This window comes from Scyliorhinus torazame, chromosome 14 (genome assembly GCF_047496885.1).
Source record: "Scyliorhinus torazame isolate Kashiwa2021f chromosome 14, sScyTor2.1, whole genome shotgun sequence".
Lineage (NCBI taxonomy): Eukaryota > Metazoa > Chordata > Chondrichthyes > Carcharhiniformes > Scyliorhinidae > Scyliorhinus > Scyliorhinus torazame.
Genome location: NC_092720.1, coordinates 97,171,571 through 97,191,742, shown reverse-complemented (window position 1 = coordinate 97,191,742; position 20,172 = coordinate 97,171,571). Strand labels below are relative to the sequence as shown.

At 46.3% G+C, this 20,172-nt stretch overlaps 1 protein-coding gene across 3 annotated transcripts in view; it reads left to right on the top strand.

Moving 5' to 3' along the window:
• acsl3a (acyl-CoA synthetase long chain family member 3a) overlaps window positions 1-20,172 on the top strand; it is a 170,964-nt gene that overhangs the window by 65,741 nt on the left and 85,051 nt on the right. For all 3 annotated transcript variants that reach the window (XM_072474530.1, XM_072474529.1, XM_072474531.1), the window contains one exon: window positions 11,678-11,855. In XM_072474530.1, coding sequence (XP_072330631.1) covers window positions 11,678-11,855 — 178 coding nt within the window. The remainder of the gene's footprint in view (window positions 1-11,677; window positions 11,856-20,172) is intronic.

Sequence of the window (20,172 nt, the reverse complement as noted above, 5' to 3'; positions counted from 1 at the left end):
GGTTGCAGGGGGTTCAGGACTGGTATTTAAACATCCAGGGATTCACAACCTATCGAAAAGACAGAGAGGTGGGGAGGGGGGGGGCGGGATTGCCTTGTTAATTAGGAATGAAATTAAATCAATAGCACTAAACGACATAGGGTCAGATGATGTGGAGTCTGTGTGGGTAGAGTTGAGGAACCACAAAGACAAAAAAACCATAATGGGAGTTATGTACAGGCCTCCTAACAGTGGTCAGGACCGGGGGCACAAAATGCACCACAAAATAGAAAGTGCATGTCAGAAAGGCAAGGTCACAGTGATCATGGGGCACTTCAATATGCAGGTGGACTGGGTAAATAATGCTGCCAGTGGACTCAAGGAAAGGGAATTCATCGAATGTTTACAGGAGGGCTTTTTGGAACAGCTTGTGATGGAGCCCACGAGGGGACAGGCCATTCTGGACTTAGTGCTATGTAATGAGCCAGACTTGGTTAGAGATCTTAAAGTAAGGGGACACTTAGGAGGCAGTGATCATAATATGGTAGAATTCAATCTCCAATTTGAAAGAAAGATGGTAGAATCAGATGTAAAGGTGTTACAGTGTTAAAGGTAACTACAGGGGCATGAAGGAGGAACTGATGAAAATCGACTGGGAGCAGAGCCTAGTGGGAAAAACAGTAGAACAGCAATGGCAGGAGTTTCTGGTAGTAATTGAGGACACAGTACAGAGGTTCATCCCAAAGAAAAGAAAGGTTATCAGAGGAGGGATTAGGCAGCCATGGCTGACAAAGGAAGTTAGGGAATGCATCAAAGCAAAAGAGAAAGCCTATAATGTGGCAAAGAGTAGTGGGAAGTCAGAAGATTGGGAAGGCTACAAAAACAAACAGAGGATAACAAAGAGAGAAATAAGGAAAGAGAGGATCAATTATGAAGGTAGGCTAACCAGTAACATTAGGAATGATAGTAAAAGTTTCTTTAAATACATTAAAAACAAATGGGAGGCAAAAGTATACATTGGGCCGCTCCAAAATGACGCTGGTAATCTCGTGATGGGAGACAAGGAAATAGCTGAGGAACTAAATAAGTACTTTGCGTCAGTCTTCACAGTAGAAGACATGAGTAATATCCCAACAATTCAGGAGAATCAGGGGGCAAAGTTGAATATGGTAGCCATCACAAAGGAGAAAGTGCGAGAGAAACTAAGAGGTCTAAAAATTGATAAATCTCCGGGCCCAGATGGGCTACATCCTAGAGTTCTAAAGGAGATAGCTGAAGAAATAGTGGAGGCGTTAGTTATGATCTTTCAAAAGTCACTGGAGTCAGGGAAAGTCCCAGAGGATTGGAAAATCCCTGTTGTAACCCCCCTTTTCAAGAAGGGAACAAGGAAAAAGATGGAAAATTATACGCCACTTAGCCTAACCTCGGTTGTTGGCAAGGTTCTAGAATCCATTGTTAAGGATGAGATTTCTAAATTCTTGGAAGTGAAGGGTCGGATTGGGACAAGTCAGCATGGATTTAGTAAGGGGAGGTCCCTTACTAAAACCTGTTAGAGTTCTTTGAAGAGATAACAAATAGGTTACACCAAGGAGAGCCAATGGATGTTATCTATCTTGACTTCCAAAAGGCCTTTGATAAGGTGCCTCACGGGAGACTGCTGAGTCAAATAAGGGCCCATGGTATTCGAGGCAAGGTACTAACATGGATTGACGATTGGCTGTCAGGCAGAAGGCAGAGAGTTGGGATAAAAGGTTCTTTTTCGGAATGGCAACCAGTGACGAGTGGTGTCCCGCAGGGTTCAGTATTGGGGCCACAGCTGTTCTCTTTATATATTAACGATCTAGATGACGGGACTGGGGGCATTCTGGCTAAGTTTGCCGGTGATACAAAGATAGGTGGAGGGGCAGGTAGTATGGAGGAGGTGGGGAGGCAGAAAGATTTAGACAGTTTAGGAGAGTGGTCCAAGAAATGGCTGATGAAATTCAACGTGGGCAAGTGCAAGGTCTTGCACTTTGGAAAAAAGAATAGAGGCATTGACTATTTTCTAAACGGTGACAAAATTCATAATGCTGAAGTGCAAAGGGACTTGGGAGTCCTAGTCCAGGATTCTCTAAAGGTAAACTTGCAGGTTGAGTTCGTAATTAAGAAAGCAAATGCAATGTTGTCATTTATCTCAAGAGGCTTGGAATATAAAAGCAAGGATGTACTTCTGAAGCTTTATAAAGCATTAGTTAGGCCCCATTTGGAATACTGTGAGCAATTTTGGGCCCCACTCCTCAGGAAGGACATACTGGCACTGGAGCGGGTCCAGCGGAGATTCACACGGATGATCCCAGGAATGGTAGGCCTAACATACGATGAACGTCTTAGGATGCTGGGATTATATTCATTGGAGTTTAGGAAGTTGAGGGGAGATCTAATAGAAACTTACAAGATAATGAATGGCTTAGATAGGGTGGATGTAGGGAAGTTGTTTCCATTAGCAGGGGAGACTAGGACCCGGGGGCACAGCCTTAGAATAAAAGGGAGTCACTTTAGAACAGAGATGAGGAGAAATTTCTTCAGCCAGAGAGTGGTGGGTCTGTGGAATTCATTGCCACAGAGGGCGGTGGAGGCCGGGACGTTGAGTGTCTTTAAGACAGAAGTTGATAAATTCTTGATTTCTCGAGGAATTAAGGGCTATGGAGAGAGAGCGGGTAAATGGAGTTGAAATCAGCCATGATTGAATGGTGGAGTGGACTCGATGGGCCGAATGGCCTTACTTCCGCTCCTATGTCTTACGGTCTTATGGTCTTATGGATCCGTGCTGGGCCCACTGTTGTTTATGATATACATAAATGATCTGGAGGAAGGTATAGGTGGTCTGATTAGCAAGTTTGCAGATGACACTAAGATTGGTGGAGTAGCAGATAGTGAAGGGGAATGTCAGAGAATACAGCAGAATATAGATAGATTGGAGAGTTGGGCGGAGAAATGGCAGATGGGGTTCAATCCAGGCTATTGCGAAGTGATGCATTTTGGAAAATCCAATCCAAGAGCGAACTATACAGTAAATGAAAAAGCCCTGGGGAAAATAGATGTACAGAGAGATCTGGGTGTTCAGGTCCATTGTACCCTGAAGGTGGCTGCGCAGGTCGATAGAATGGTCAAGAAGGCATACGGCATGCTTTCCTTCATCGGAAGTGGTATTGAGTACAAGAGTTGGCAGGTCATGTTACAGTTGTACAAGACTTTGGTTCGGCCACATTTGGAATACTGTGTACAGTTCTGGTCTACACATTACCAAAAGGATGTGGATGCTTTGGAGAAGGTGCAGAGGAGGTTCACCAGGATGTTGCCTGGTATGGAGGGTGCTAGCTATGAAGAGAGGTTGAGTAGATTAGGATTATTTTCATTAGAAAGACGGAAGTTATGGGGGGACCTCATTGAGGTCTACAAAATCATGATAGGTATAGACAGGGTGGATAGCAAGAAGCTTTTTCCCAGAGTGGGTGACTCAATTAGTAGGGGTCACGAGTTCAAGGTGAGAGGGGAAAAGTTTCAGGGAGATATACGTGGAAAGTTCTTTACGCAGAGGGTGGTGGGTGCCTGGAACGCATTGCCGGCGAAGGTGGTAGAGGCGGGCACGATAGCATCATTTAAGATGTATCTAGACAGATACATGAATGGGCAGGGAGCAGAGGGATACAGATCCTTAGAAAATAGGCAACAGTTTTAGATAAAGGATCTGGATCGGCGCAGGCTTGGAGGGCCGAAGGGCCTGTTCCTGTGCTGTAATTTTTCTTCTTCGTCTAGAATCATTTGGTCGTGAAACATTTCTAAATTTTCTCGTCACTAGAGGGCAGCATTGATATTTCATTCTACGAAAGAACACTGAGCATGTTCCAATGTCTGACTTCCAGCACTGTTGGGTGAATGCATGTGATCGTTCTTCTGCGCATGGTTTACAAGTAGATTTACAAGTTCCTTGCCTCCGTTTTGCACTGCTTGTCAAATCTGTGTCATTTCACATTGCTTTTACAGTGCCTGGTAATTCAGTGTGAATGATCTTTTCCGTGCCTGTGTGGAAGAGCTAAAAATTCACAAAGAATGATTGGGCTATTTCAGTGGTCTGTCTGCAGGGTTGCCCAGGAAAACCTCGATTAGTATGTAATAAAGAATTCTGCTCTTCCTAACAAATAACAAAACTTGCAATTCAAGGGCCATCGGACAGAGTAATGACTATTTGACAGAGTAAGTTTTTAAAAAAGTGTAAAGTGCCATGTTGCTGTGTAGTGGCCAATGTTTTAATCTTGATGAGTTTAACGTACTTAAAGGAAAAGATTTGTATTAGCTTATATTCCAGACATCAAAAATTTGTTTAGGAAGAGGCCTGTAATTGTTACTTTGTATTAGCATTGGAGAACCAAAGGCAAGAAAGTTGGGAGTTTGAAAGCAATTATTTAAGTGGCCTGGGGAAGAGTTTACTCAGGAAAGAGCCCAGTAGGACCATAAGACCAAAAGACATAGGAGCAGAATTAGGCCACTCAGTCCATCGAGTCTGCTTCGCCATTCAATCATGGCCGAAATTTTCTCATCCCCATTATCCTGACTTCTCCCCATAACCCCTGATCCCCTTATTAATCATGAACCTATCTATCTCTGTCTTAAAGACACTCAGTGAATTGGCCTCCACAGGCTTCTGCGGCAAAGAGTTCCACAGATTCACCACCCTCTGGCTGAAGAAATTCCTCCTCATCTCTGCTTTAAAGAATCGTCCCTTTAGTCTGAGATTGTGCCCTCTAGTTCTATTTTTTTCCTACTGGTAGAAACATCCCCTCCATGTCCACTCTATCCAGGCCTTGCAGTATCTTTTAAAAAAATAAATTTAGAGTACCCAATTCATTTTTTCCAATTAAGGGGCAATTTAGCATGTTCAATCCACCTACCTTGCCCATCTTTTGGTTGTGGGGGCGAAACCCACGCAAACACGGGGAGAATGTGGGCCTCGCAGTATCTTGTAAGTTTCAATAAGATCCCCTCTCATCCTTCTAAACTCCGAGTACAGACCCAAAGTCCTCAAACGTTCCTCATGCGACAAGGAGGTAGAGAAGGGAAAGTAAGTGTTGAGGGATAGAAGGCAATTATAAAGATGGCCTTATCTGTGAATGGGATGACAGGAATGGTGAAGTCACTAAAGATGGCAAGGTCAAGTTGTTGGCCCTGAATATGGAAGAAAGGTTCAAATGGGGAACAAGGAAGAGGGCAAGAGAGAGCACAAGGACATCATACATGGCACATAGGGAAAAGAGTTAAGATAGAGTGGCCTCCTGCACTGTAAATTCTATAATTTTATGATGAAAGATAATTGACAACTGCCCCTTATCTAGAGGACTGGCAGACATCTAATCATGGAATCATTGAATTTACAGTGCAGAAGGAGGCCATTCGGCCCATTGAGTCTGTATTGAAAGAGCATCCTATGTAAACCTACTTAAACGCACCCTACTTAATGGGCTCCCTTTATTTAAAATAGGAAGATAGGACAAGACCAGGTGATGAGGTGGATGCTGTTTGGAGTTTGTGGTTAATGCAGATGAGGGTGGTGGCAAAATACAGGAAGACATTAATGAACCTACAGAATGGGTGGGTAGCATTTGAATATTCTGTTAGGATACAGATATAGCTTTTGGTAATCTATGTTTGTATCTATGTGTGGGCATATGTTATAGCTTAACTTTAATTTTTATTTATATTTTTACAGTTGTATGTTAAGGAGATATTAGCTTTAGTTTTACTTTAAAAGATGCCTGCATTTAAAACATTTAAAAGTATGTGATGACTGGAAGATTTTAGGAATATTGCATTCAGATTATTGGGCAATTTAAGGGCGAAAAGCCTGGGGTTAGAGTGTGCTTGAATACAGAGATCATGTTTTTCTGAAAAATACTTCTGTTTTGCAGGGCCAGGGTGCTTTTAGCAGCCAGCAGGTGAAATTGACAAAGGAATGTGTTTTACATTCTGGTTAATGCACTGTGCTTTGATTGGGGGCAGTCCCTGAGGAGTTCAGTCTCTGGAAAGTTATTTTGTTGCCCACTTGGGGAGATGATGCTGGGTAGAGTTAAGAGAGAGATTTTTGAGAAAGCATTTTAAGAGATCTGATCTGGCTACCACAAGAGTCCACAAGAAAAGGCAGTTTTCTTTCCCAGTGGGACAGTTTAAAAAGAGTTAAAATATTTTAAAAGCAGACCAGTCTTGTCTGAAGATAAAGAAGAGGCTGAAACAATCCAGTTGAAGCAGCTATTTGACGATATTCAGCAGGGGTCCTAACCGCAGCCCAAATCTGTTTTGCCAAGCAAGTAATACTTTATGCCATGCTGATTTTAAGCTGGATTGAGAGCTGTATGTTTCCTTTCTTGTTGTTTAATGGGTAATTGAGTAATAGTGTTAAGGGTTAATTGTAAGCTATTCCTTTCGGTGTGACATTAAAAGAGTTCAATATTATATTTATCATAAAGGTCCAAAGTTCCAAACCGGAAGCACGGTAGCGTTGTGGATAGCACATTTGCTTCACAGCTCCAGGGTCCCAGGTTCAATTCCGGCTTGGGTCACTGTCTGTGCGGAGTCTGCACATCCTCCCCGTGTGTGCGTGGGTTTCCTCCCGGGTGCTCCGGTTTCCTCCCACAGTCCAAAGATGTGCAGGTTAGGTGGATTGGCCATGACAAATTGCCCTTAGTGTCCAAAATTGCCCTTAGTGTTGGGTGGGGTTACTGGGTTATGGGGATAGGGTGGAGGTGTTGACCTTGGGTAGGGTGCTGTTCCCAAGAGCCGGTGCAGACTCGATGGGCCGAATGGCCTCCTTCTGCACTGTAAATTCTATGATAAATCCCTGTTTTTCATTCAATCACTCCTGGAACGAATCATTCTTTCCGCATGGTCTTTCAAAATAAGCTGCATTGGGGTTTTGATCCAGTATCCTAGCCACTGTTGGGGTTCGGCCTGGGATCATAGTAAGTAGGAAAACTATGCAATTGCATTGCAGCCAGGTGTCCACAGAGACAGCAAAAGCAGTTTTCATTCTGTTGGAAGAAGATGACCCAGGCAGAAGCACTGCACCAAAACTGCTGGAACAGGCACGATAATTCAAAGAAGGTTTGCCAGACTAATACCTGGAATGGGTGGTTTGTCTTTGAGGAAAAGTTGGTCAAGTTGGACTTGTATCCTCTTGAGTTTAGAAGAGTATGAGGCTGCTTGATTGGAAAATATAATGTCCTGAGGGGATCTTGATAGGATGGCTGTGGAGTGGATGTTTCTTAGGAGAACATAGAACTGGGGTTCACTGTTTAAAAATAAGAGTACAAAGTCTTACAACACCAGGTTAAAGTCCAACAGGTTTGTTTCGATGTCACTAGCTTTCGGAGCGCTGCTCCTTCCTCAGGTGAATGAAGAGGTATGTTCCCGACATACACACAACACAATGCCATCCGCGCTCTCAAGACCAACTGCAGCATCGTCATCAAACCAGCAGACAAAGGAGGGGCCACTGTCATACTGAACAGAACGGACTACTGCAAAGAAGTAAACCGACAACTGAACAACCAAGAACACTACAGACAGTTACCCGCAGATCTGACCAAGGAACACATCTGCCAACTTAACAGACTGATCAAGACCTTGGATCCAGATCTTCAGAGCACACTACATGCTCTCATCCCACGTACTCCCCGCATTGGAGATCTCTACTGCCTCCCGAAAATACATAAGGCCAACACACCAGGCCGCCCTATCGTTTCAGGCAATGGGACCCTGTGTGAGAACCTCTCTGGCTACAGCGAGGGCATCTTGAAACCCATTGTACAAGGTACGCCCATCTTCTGTCGCGACACGACGGACTTCCTACAGAAACTCAGCAACCATGGACCAGTTGAACCAGGAACATTCCTCGTCACAATGGACGTCTCGGCACTCTACACCAGCATCCCCCATGACGACGGCATTGCTGCAACAGCCTCAGTACTCAACACCAACAACTGCCAATCTCCAGACGCAATTCTGCAACTCATCCGCTTCATTCTGGATCACAACGTCTTCACCTACGACAACAAGTTCTTCATCCTGACGCACAGAACAGCCATGGGGGCCAAATTCTCACCTCAATACGCCAACATCTTCATGCACAAGTTTGAACAGGACCTACTCACTGCACAGGACCTTCAACCGAAGTTCTACACCAGATACATCGATGACATTTTTTTCCTTTGGACCCACAGCGAAGAATCACTGAAACGATTACACGATGACATTAATATGTTCCATCCGACCATCAGACTCACCATGGACTTCTCTCCAAAATCAGTTGCATTCTTGGACACACTTGTCTCCATCAAGGACGGTCACCTCAGCGCTTTGCTTTACCGCAATCCCACAGATAACCTCACGATGCTCCACTTCTCCAGCCTCCACCCTAAACACATTAAAGAAGCCATCCCCTATGGGCAAGCTCTCCGTATACACAGGATCTGCTCAGACGAGGAGGAGCGTAACAGGCATCTACAGATGTTGAAAGATGCCCTCGTACGAACGGGATATGGCACTCGACTCATCGATCGACAGTTCCAATGCGCCACAGCGCAAAACCGCACCGACCTCCTCAGAAGACAAACATGGGACACAACCGACAGAATACCCTTCGTCGTCCAGTACTTCCCCGGAGCGGAGAAACTACGACATCTTCTTCACAGCCTTCAACACGTCATTGATGAAGATGAACATCTTGCTAAGGTCATCCCCACACCCCCACTATTTGCCTTCAAACAACCGCGCAACCTCAAACAAACCATTGTTTGCAGCAAACTACCCAGTCTTCAGAACAGTGACCACGACACCACACAACTCTGCCATGGCAATCTCTGCAAGAAGTGCCAGATCATCGACATGGATACCACCATTACACGTGAGAACACCACCCACCAGGTACGCGGTACATACTCGTGCGACTCGGCCGACATTGTCGACCTCATACGCTGCAGGAAAGGATGTCCCGAAGCGTGGTACATTGGCGAGACCATGCAGGCGCTGCGACAACGAATGAACGGACATTGCGCGACAGTCACCAGGCAGGAATGTTCCCTTCCAGTCGGGGAACACTTTAGCAATCAAGGGCATTCAGCCTCTGATCTCCGGGTAAGCGTTCTCCAAGGCGACATTCAGGACGCGCGACAACGCAGAATCGCCGAGCAGAAACTTATAGCCAAGTTCCGCACACATGAGTGTGGCCTCAACCGGGACCTGGGATTCATGTCGCATTACATTCATCCCCCACCATCTGGCCTGCAAAATCCTACCAACTGTCCTGGCTTGACACAATTCACACCTCTTTAACGTGAGGTTACCCCATCTCTGGATCTGTAAAGATTTAATCACCTGCTAATGCTCGCATTCCAAGCATTGTCTGACAGCTTTGAATTTGTCTATATATTTGTTTCTGGAACATACCTCTTCCATTCACCCGAGGAAGGAGCAGCACTCCGAAAGTTAGTGACATCGAAACAAACCTGTTGGACTTTAACCTGGTGTTGTAAGACTTTATACTGTGCTCACCCCAGTCCAACGCCTCCATCGCCACATCATAAAAATAAGAGATATGCTATTTAAAAGAGATAAGGTGAAACTTTTCCGACGAGGGTCGTGAGACTTTCGAACTCCTCCTGAAAAGGTATTGGAAACAGAGTCTTTGAAGATGGAGGTGGATCGATTCTTGCGAAGCAAGGGGATGGTAGATTTTCATGGGTAGGCAAATGCAGATTTAAGGTTGCTATCAGATCAACCGTGATCTTATTAATTAGCGGAGCAGGCTTGAGGGCCGAATGGCCTACTCCTGCTCCTTGTTCGTATGTATGTTTAATTGTACAAAGGGAGACTTCAGAGTGCAGGTCCCAAGCTAAAGAACACAAAGGTCCTGAAACCAGGGAGAGGGACAGAAGGAAGTTCCAAGAAGACGTTCTAGTCAACGGAAAATAAATCTGGAAAAGGGTGTTCTTAAGTGAGGTTAAGAACAGACTCCCAAGTTAAAAGACGGGGCTACAAGGTGCAGACCGGGAATAACATGGGCTTGTGAGAAGCCAGAGATCAAAGGAGACCCAAAGGTTGGTGACTCCTTACTGGAGGTGGATCCTTGATGAAGGCATCTGACAGAAAGCATTGTTTAGGTGAAGATTCTTTGAGAGCGGAGATTGGAAACCCACATGTGAAAGACAGTTTCAGTTGTCGGTGTGACAAACATCAGCGAGGGGGATGGGGGTTTGCATGGACTGTGTACTTACTGTGAATATTAGAGTATAAATGAAATTTTGTAATCTTGTGTTATCTAGGAATCTGTACATATCTAACAGGATAGTTGTGGTCAAGGCATTGTGTAATGGAGTTCTTTTATTGTTAATAAATGTTTTATTATTTTGTTAAAGGTTCAGCAGTTGACTTGAAGTACTTGGTCTCTTTATTATAAAAGGGATATAGGGGTAATGGAGAAGATACAGAACGCATTCACTAGAATAATACCAGAATTAAGAGGTAAAGATTGAGGAGGATGGGACCTTTTCTCAAGAAACTAAAAGACTGAGGCAACCTGATAGGAGCCTCTACAATTATGAAAGGGTTTGATAAGATAGACAGAGAGATGTTTCCATATCTGGGGACAACCAGAAATAGGTGATCAGCGATATAAGATGGTTACTAATACAGGAACAGCTTTTTTACCCAGAAAGTGACTATAATTTGCAGTTTGCTACCACAAGGAGTTGCAGAGTTGATGCTGTTCATGCTCAGTAAAGTCATGTCCTACATGAACTATTCTCAGTGTGGAATCTTCTGGAACTGACTTTTTAAAATATTGGACAATAAAATGCTGCAAAATATGGCCAACAAGGACCATCTGACTTTGTAGATTCAAAACTGCCATATTGTCTAGAAAGGACAAAAGGATACATTCCAGGCTTAAGGATGTGTTAAAACCCATCTCCTGAGTCTATCCAAGAGATATCTTTTGACTTGAATAAGTCATTTTGAAACCAAGACGGTAATTGTTTTAACCCTTGCAAGGTGAATGTCTGCAAACAGAATCCAGTTTGTGGTTGTTAGCGGAAGAAATTGCTATATGTGTGTCAGAATTGACATAAGTAATAATAAAGATGTCTGAATTATTGTAACTAATATTTCCAGTGCAGGTGACTTTTCTTTAAGGTCCAACATTTTAACCCCTTGCCTGCTGGTTTTTCCCTTGACCTGTGCAACCAGGTCAAGGGAAAAACCAGCAGGCAAGGGGTTAAAATGTTGGACCTTAAAGAAAAGTCACCTGCACTGGAAATATCAGCCATGATTGAATGGCGGAGCAGACTCGATGGATTGAGTGGCCTAATTCTGTTTCTATGTCTTATGGTCTTAAACAACTTCAGCTGTTGATTTCACCTAGACCACTTCAGGAGTGAAAATGCTAACTTCATCAGACCTGCAAAGTTTGTTTTCCACTATGCGCCAACCAAGTGAAGTTTTCTTTTGTTTATGAACACCATCAAAGATCTCCTGGCCCTGAATGGTCTGTTTCTGTGCTTTAAATGCACTATAGTTGTATGGTATATATGTGTTTGCCTGTTTTTATCTATTTGTTGTGTTGCTGCTTTAAAATGATCTATTTTAACTCATTGTTTTTTCTTGCCCATACCAGTTAATCCTTGGACATTACAAATGGCTCACCTATGATGAGGTCTATCATCGTGTTGCACATTTTGGCAGTGGGCTGGCTATGTTGGGTCAACGGCCCAAAGCCAACATAGCCATCTTCTGTGAAACCAGAGCGGAATGGATGATAGCTGCCCAGTCCTGCTTCATGTACAACTTTCCTCGTGAGTAAAACTTAGCATGAATATATCAAAATGCATATTTAGTTAAGGCTAGCAATGTATATTTTGTTGAGTTAATCGTTTAAAGAGAGCTGAAAACTACTAAATAGTCTTTTAACTAATTAAAATGGCATTTTTTTTAATGAAGGGATATATGGAGCTGTGCTAATTGTTTTAGTGATTTTTTTTGCTTTCAAACTGATGCATTAGCTGTATCAGTGAATACATTATATACGTCGACAAGGTTAGATGGATTTGCCGTGCTAAATTTCCCTTTAGTGTCCAACGATGTGTAGGTTAGGTTGCGGGGATGGGCCGGAGGAGTGGGCCTTGGTGCAACCCTCCTTTGCAGGGTCGCTGCAGACTCGATGGGCTGAATGGCCTCCTTCTGCACTATAGGGATTCTATGGTTCTGTGGAACAAACAGTCCAACTAGAAAGTTTTGAATTTTGAGTCCTGGTTTCTACTGATTGTTACCCAATAATCTAACCTGATAGTGCAAGTATGAGTGATTTATTTTATTCGTTCATGGGACTATAAGACATCGGAGCAGAATTAGGCCACTTGGCCCATCGAGTCTGCTCCGCCATTCAACCATGGCTGATATTTTCTCATCCCCATTCTCCTGCCTTCTCCCCATGACCCCTGATCCCCTGGGTGTCGCAGGCTGTGCCAGCATTTATTGCCCATCCCTAATTGCCCTTGAGGGGCAGTTAAGTGTCAACCACGTTTCTGTGGGTCTGGAGTCACATATAGGCCAGACCAGGTAAGGGTGGCAGATTTCCTTCCCTAAAGGACATTAGTAAACCAGATGGGGTTTTACAGCAATCAACAATGGTTCCATGGTCATCATTTGACTTGTGATTTCAGATTTTTATTGAATTCAAGTTTCACCATCTGCAGTGGCGGGATTTGAACCTGGGACCCCAGAGTACTCTGGGTCTCTGGATTACTTGTCCAGCGACAATACCACTACGCCACCACCTCCCCAGTGTCAGGTGGAAGAACGCTTATTCTGAGTGGCAGTGATCTGAGTCAGATATTTCATCTATCCCTTTATGACAAAGTGCCAGTTTGGGTAAATGAGGCTTTTGGTGCCCTTTGAACTGTATTATGGTGTAAGTTGCTGCTTGCTGGAGTGTATGTGGTAAATTAAAGGGAGAGGAAAAGGCAAGAGACCAAGGTCGCAGAAGGCTAACAATAATTCGGCATGGCAAGAAGAGACAGTGTACAAACTAAGGATTATGTCAGTAGATAGGGCTAGGATGTGCAAAAATAGTAAAAAGAAAGAACTAAAAGCTCAGTACCTGAATGCATGTAGCCTTGTAATGGTCGGGTCGAAGGAAAAAGTGATTGCTGTCGTTAGTACCATTGAGGGAGAGATGAGCTCAGTTCTAAAATTCAAGATGTAGAATTGATTTGGGCTAAAAAATAGCAAAGGTAAGAAGTCATTTGTGGGAGTAGTTTAGAGGAACCCATAACAAGTAACGATATTGTAGAATATGGTGTACGGGTACAAATAATGGAGGCTTGTCAGAAATGTACAGTAATAATCATGGGTGATTTTATTCTATATATAGTTTGGACGAATTAGATTGGCAAAGGTAGCCTGGATGATAAGTTCATAGCATTTTCAACACAGTTCCTGAAAAAAAGTAAAGTTTTGGATCCACAGTGAGGTGGTTATTCTAGATCTGGTACTGTACAGTGAGATAAGATTAACTAATGGCCTGCACAATGAGACAGGATTAACTAATGGCCTCCTAGTAAACGCACTCGGTAACAGTGATCATAACGTCATAGAACTTTGCATACAGTTTGAGGGAGAGATAAGTGGGTCTAAACTTAAATAACAATGATGAGAGAATGAAGACAGAGTTAGCTAAAGTGAACTGGGAAATTAGGTTAAGGGATAGATCAATAGATATGCAGTGGCAGACACACAACGAGATATTTCATAATACTTAGCAAAGAAACGTTCCAGTGAGAAAGAAAGACTTGAGGGAAGGATGCATCACCCTCGGCTAACTAAGGAAGTTACAGATGGTATCAAATTGAAAGAAAAAGGAACAATTCTGTGAAGACTAATGGCAGGGCAGAAGGTTGGACAAAATATATTAGAAAAAATGCAAAGAATGACCAAACAAATGGGGGGAAATTGGATTACGAGAGAAAACTAGCTAGAAATATTAAAACAGATAGTGAGATTTTATACAGGGGACTTCCGGGTGCGGCAATGACCAGCTGAGTCGCACGTTTCGGCACCTCCCGTTGGAACGGACTTTTGGGCTCTTGATAGGAGCCCCAACGGCAATTTAAACGGCCAAAATCACTGTGCGGTAAACTAGAAGGGAATCCCCCCCGGATACACATGGAAAAAGGAGAGGATAGCGGCCGGATTGCAGAAGATCCTCTGGAGCAGCGGCAAGGAAGGGAAGCTCGAAGCAAGATGGCGTCGGAAGGTGGCCGTTTGTTATGGGGCCCGGAGCAACAAGAGTTCCTGCGGCGCTGTGTGGAAGAGCTGAAGAAGGAGTTGAAGAAGGAGGTGTTGGCCCCGATATTGCAGGCGATTGAAGGGCTAAAGGGGGAGCAGAGGACCCAGGAGCTGGAGCTTCGGGTTGTGAAGACAAAGACTGCTGAAAACGAAGATGAAATACAGGGCCTGGTGGTGAAGGCAGAGACGCACGAGGCACAGCACAAAAGGTGTGTGGAGAGGTTGGAAGCACTGGAGAATAATTCGAGGAGGAAGAATTTAAGAGTCCTGGGTCTTCCCGAAGGCGCAGAGGGGGCGGACGTCGGGGCATATGTGAGCACGATGCTTCACTCGCTAATGGGATCGGAGGCCCCGACGGGCCCTTTGGAGGTGGAGGGAGCCTATCGAGTTCTGGCGCGAAGACCAAAGGCTGGAGAAATACCTTGAGCTATAGTGGTGAGGTTTCTCCGCTACAACGACAGAGAGACGGTCCTCAGATGGGCGAAGGAAACTCTGAGCTGTAGGTGGGAGAACACGGTGATCCGCGTATACCAGGATTGGAGTGCGTAGGTGGCGAGAAGGAGGGCAAGTTTCAATCGGGCTAAGGCGGTGCTTCACAAAAAGAAGGTTCAATTTGGAATGTTGCAACCGGCGAGACTGTGGGTCACACACCAAGGGAAGCACCACTACTTTGAGACGGCAGAAGAGGCGTGGACATTCATTGTGGACGAGAAGCTGGAATAGTCTGGCGAGAGAAAGAGCTTCTGGGATAAAGTGGTGGGGTGATTATGTGGGGCGAGGAAGGGGAAGGGGGGGGATGATTTTTCAATTTGTTAATTCTTTGATCCTGTAACTTTTCTCTCTTCCCCATGTTGCGGGGGGGGGGGGGGGGGGGGGGAGGGAGGGTCTGAGGAACTGTGGGCGCCGGTAGGAAGGAAAGGGGAAGGAGAAGGGAAATGCGCCATTAGGGGCGGGGCCGAGTGGGAAACGCGGGCTTTGCTCCCGCGCTATGGTAATTGTGGCGGAAACAGGGACGCAGGAAGGAGGGGGCCTCGCACAGTGAGGGGCCGAGGGCAAAGGGGGAAGCTGAGGTCAGCCAGAGTTCGCTCACTTCTGGGAGCAACATGGGGGGTGCAACTACGCTAGAGGGGGATCTAGCGGAGGGGGGGGGGGAGTTAACTGGGTTGCTGCTGCTAAGGAGAAGGGGGAGCTGTTATGGGACGGGGTGGTCGAGACAGGGGGGCACCGTCGGTGGGATATACAGGTACGTGGGAACCGGGTGAGGAGCTGGGTTAAAAAAGGGGATGGCTAGTCGACAAGGGGGGGGGGTAAAGAGCCACCCAACCCGGCTGATCACGTGGAACGTGAGAGGGCTGAACGTGCCGATTAAAAGGGCACGGGTACTCGCACACCTAAAGAAATTAAAGGCAGATGTGGTTATGTTGCAGGAGATGCACCTGAAACTGATAGCCCAGGTCAGACTACGTAAAGGATGGGTGGGGCATGTGTTTCATTCGGGTTAAGATGCGAAGAATAGGGGGGTGACTATCTTAGTGGGGAAACGGGTACTGTTTGAGGCAAAGACCATAGTGGCGGATAGTGCGGGTAGATATGTGATGGTGAGCGGCAGATTGCAAGGGGAGGCGGTGGTTCTGGTGAACGTATACGCCCCGAACTGGGATGATGCAAATTTTATGAGGCGTATGTTGGGGCGTATCCCTGACCTGGAGGCGGGAAAGTTGGTAATGGGGGGAGACTTCAATACGGTGCTTGATCCAGGGCTGGGCCGGTCGAGGTCCAGGACCGGGAGGAGGCCGGCAGCGGCCAGGGTGCTCAAGGACTTCATGGAGCAGATGGGAGGAGTAGACCCCTGGACATTTATTAGGCCTAGGAGTAAGGAGTTCTCATTTTTCTCCCATGTTCACAAGGTATATTCACGGATAGACTTTTTTGTCTTGGGAAGGGCACTGATTCCGAAGGTGACAGGGACGGAGTATACGGCCATAGCCATTTCGGACCACGCTCCACATTGGGTAGACCTGGAGGTAGGAGAGGAAAAAGAACAGCACCCACTCTGGAGAATGGATATGGGCTTATTGGCGGATGAGGGGGTATGTCTAAGGGTGAGGGGGTGTATCGAAAGGTACTTGGAGCTTAATGACAACGGAGAGGTTCAGGTGGGAGTGGTCTGGGAGGCGTTGAAGGCGGTGGTCAGAGGGGAACTGATATCTATAAGGGCACATAAAGGGAAGCAAGAGGGTAAAGAAAGGGAGCGATTGTTGAGAGAACTTCTGAGGGTGGACAGGCAATATGCAGAGGCACCGGAGGAGGGACTGTACAGGGAAAGACAAAGGTTACATGTGGAATTTGACCTGCTGACCACGGGTAAGGCAGAGGCACAGTGGAGGAGGGCACAGGGTGTACAGTATGAGTATGGAGAGAAGGCGAGTCGGCTACTGGCCCACCAATTGAGGAAGAGGGGAGCGGCGAGGGAGATAGGTGAGGTGAGAGATGAGGAGGGAGAGATGGAACGGGAAGTGGAGAGAGTGAACGGGGTGTTCAAGGCATTCTATGAGAGGTTATCTAAGGCTCAGCCCCCGGAAGGGAAGGAGGGAATGATGTGTTTCCTGCATCAGCTGGAATTCCCGAAGGTGGAGGAGCAGGAGAGGGCGGGACTGGGCGCACAGATTGAGATGGAGGAGGTGGTAAAGGGGATTGGGAGCATGCAGGCGGGGAAGGCCCCGGGACTGGATGGATTCCTGGTGGAGTTTTATAGGAAATATATGGACCTACTGGCCCCGCTTTTGACGAGAACCTTTAATGAGGCCAGGGAAAGGGGGAAGTTGCCCCCGACTATGTCGGAGGCGATGATATCGCTACTTTTGAAGAAGGAAAAAGACCCGCTGCAGTGTGGGTCCTACAGGCCCATTTCCCTTTTGAACGTAGATGCTAAGCTCCTGGCCAAGGTGATGGCGACGAGGATAGAGGACTGTGTCCCGGGGGTGGTCCACGAGGATCAAACTGGGTTCGTTAAGGGGAGGCAGCTGAACACGAACATACGGAGGCTGCTAGGGGTGATGATGATGCCCCCACCAGAGGGGGAGGCGGAGATAGTGGTGGCGATGGACGCCGAGAAAGCATTCGACAGAGTGGAGTGGGACTATCTGTGGGAAGTGTTGAGGAGATTTGGTTTTGGAGAAGGGTTTATTGGATGGGTACAGCTGCTATATAGGGCCCCGGTGGCAAGTGTGGTCACGGACAGGCAGAGGTCTGACTACTTCCGTCTTTATAGAGGGACGAGGCAGGGGTGTTCCCTGTCTCCGTTACTGTTTGCATTGGCAATTGATCCCCTGGCCATAGCACTGAGGGGCTCCAGGAAGTGGAGGGGAGTACTCAGGGGAGGAGAAGAACACCGGGTATCATTGTATGCAGATGATTTATTGCTGTATGTTGCGGACTCAGTGGAGGGGATGCCTGAGATAATGCAGACACTCAGGGAGTTTGGGGAATTCTCGGGGAACAAATTGAATATGGGGAAGAGTGAGTTGTTTGTGGTGCATCCGGGGGAGCAGAGCAGGGGAATAGATGATTTACCGCTGAGGAAGGTAACAAGGGATTTCCGGTACTTAGGGATAGCCAGGAGTTGGGGAACCTTACATAGGCTTAATCTAACACGATTGGTGCAACAGATGGAGGAGGATTTTAAGAGATGGGACATGGTGCCCCTGTCACTGGTGGGTAGGGTGCAGGCGGTCAAAATGGTAGTCCTCCCAAGATTTCTTTTTGTGTTTCAGTGCCTCCCGGTGATGGTCACGAAGGCTTTTTTCAAGAAAATCGAGAAAAGTGTCATGAGTTTTGTGTGGGCTGGGAAGACCCCGAGAGTGAGGAGGGGGTTTTTGCAGCGTAGCAGGGATAGGGGGGGACTGGCACTACCGAGCTTAAATGAGTACTACTGGGCTGCCAATATGGTGTGTAAGTGGATGGGAGAAGGGGAGGGAGCGGCGTGGAAGAGATTGGAGATGGCGTCCTGCAAAGGAACCAGCCTACAAGCACTGGCGACGGCGCCGTTGCCGTTTTCCCCAAAGAAATACACCACAAGTCCAGTGATGGTGGCAACACTGAAAATTTGGGGGCAGTGGAGACGGCATAGGGGAAGGACGGGAGCCTCGGTGCGGCCCCCGATAAGAAATAATCATAGGTTTGTCCTGGGGAGAATAGATGGGGGATTTAGCGCATGGCAGAGAGCTGGGATTGTGCAACTGAGGGATCTGTTCTTAGACGGGACGTTTGCGAGTCTGCGAGCGCTGACGGAAAAATATGGGTTGCCCCAAGGGAATGCATTTCGGTACATGCAACTGAGGGCTTTTGCGAGGCAACAGGTGAGGGAATTCCCGCAGCTCCCGACGCAGGAGATTCAGGATAGAGTGATCTCAGGGACATGGGTGGGGGATGGTAGGGTGTCGGATATATACAGGGAAATGAGGGACGAGGGGGAAATCATGGTGGATGAGCTGAAGGGAAAATGGGAAGAAGAGCTGGGGGAAGAGATTGAAGAGGGGCTGTGGGCAGATGCCCTACGTAGGGTAAACTCTTCGTCCTCGTGCGCCAGGCTTAGCCTGATACAATTCAAGGTTTTGCACAGGGCGCATATGACTGGAGCAAGGCTCAGTAAATTGTTCGGGGTAGAGGATAGGTGTGGGAGATGCTCGAGAAGCCCAGCAAACCACACCCACATGTTTTGGTCATGCCCGGCACTGCAGGGGTTCTGGGTGGGGGTGGCGAATGTGCTTTCGAAGGTGGTGGGGGTCCGGGTCGAGCCAAGCTGGGGGTTGGCTATATTTGGGGTTGCAGAAGAGCCAGGAGTGCAGGAGGCGAGAGAGGCTGATGTTTTGGCCTTTGCGTCCCTAGTAGCCCGGCGAAGGATATTGCTTATGTGGAAGGAAGCCAAACCCCCGGGCGTGGAGACCTGGATAAACGACATGGCAGGGTTTATAAAACTGGAATGGATAAAATTTGCACTAAGGGGTTCGGCTCAAGGGTTCACCAGGCGGTGGCAACCGTTCATTAACTATGATGAACGGGGCGGGGGGGGGGGGGGGCGCGGGGGCGGCGGGTGGGGGGGCTCGGGTGGGTCCTTGGGTGTTTTTGTATAGATATTTGTACTTGGTTATGTATATTGGATTGTTTGATTTTATTATTTGGGAGAGTTATTATTTTTGTTGTGGCACTTGCCATTTAGTTTATATATTATTTGTTAAAAACGGTCACTGTTATTTATATTGTTTTACTGTTGTAAAAAGTGAAAAACCTTTTGTACTGTTTTGTTTGGCCGAAAAACTTGAATAAAATATATTTAAAAAAATAAAAAGATTTTATACAGGTATTTAAAAATTAAAAGAGTAACTAAAGTTAGCAATGGTCATCTAGAGAGAGTGAGAATTAATGATGGAAGATAAAGAAATGGATGAATTGAGCAGATATTTTGGCTGGAATTTTCCAGCCCCCTCTCTGCATTGGCCAGCGGCCGGATCTTCTGGTCCCGCGGGAAGTCAGTAGCAATTTGCATAGCTCACTTACCCAGTCGACTTCAGCCAGACGACCCTGCCAGACGGAAGGGCTGGAAAATCCAAACCATTGTTTACATCTTCACTGTAGAAGACACAAATAACATTCCAGAAATAATTGTTACCCAGTAGGTCAAAGGGAGGGATGAGCTTAAAATAATTACAATCACCAATTAAAAGAAACTGAAAAAATTATTAGAACTAAAGGCTGACAAGCCCCCAGGTCCTAATGGATGTCATCCTAGGGTCTTGAAATAAGTGGTTGCTGCGATAGTAGATGGAG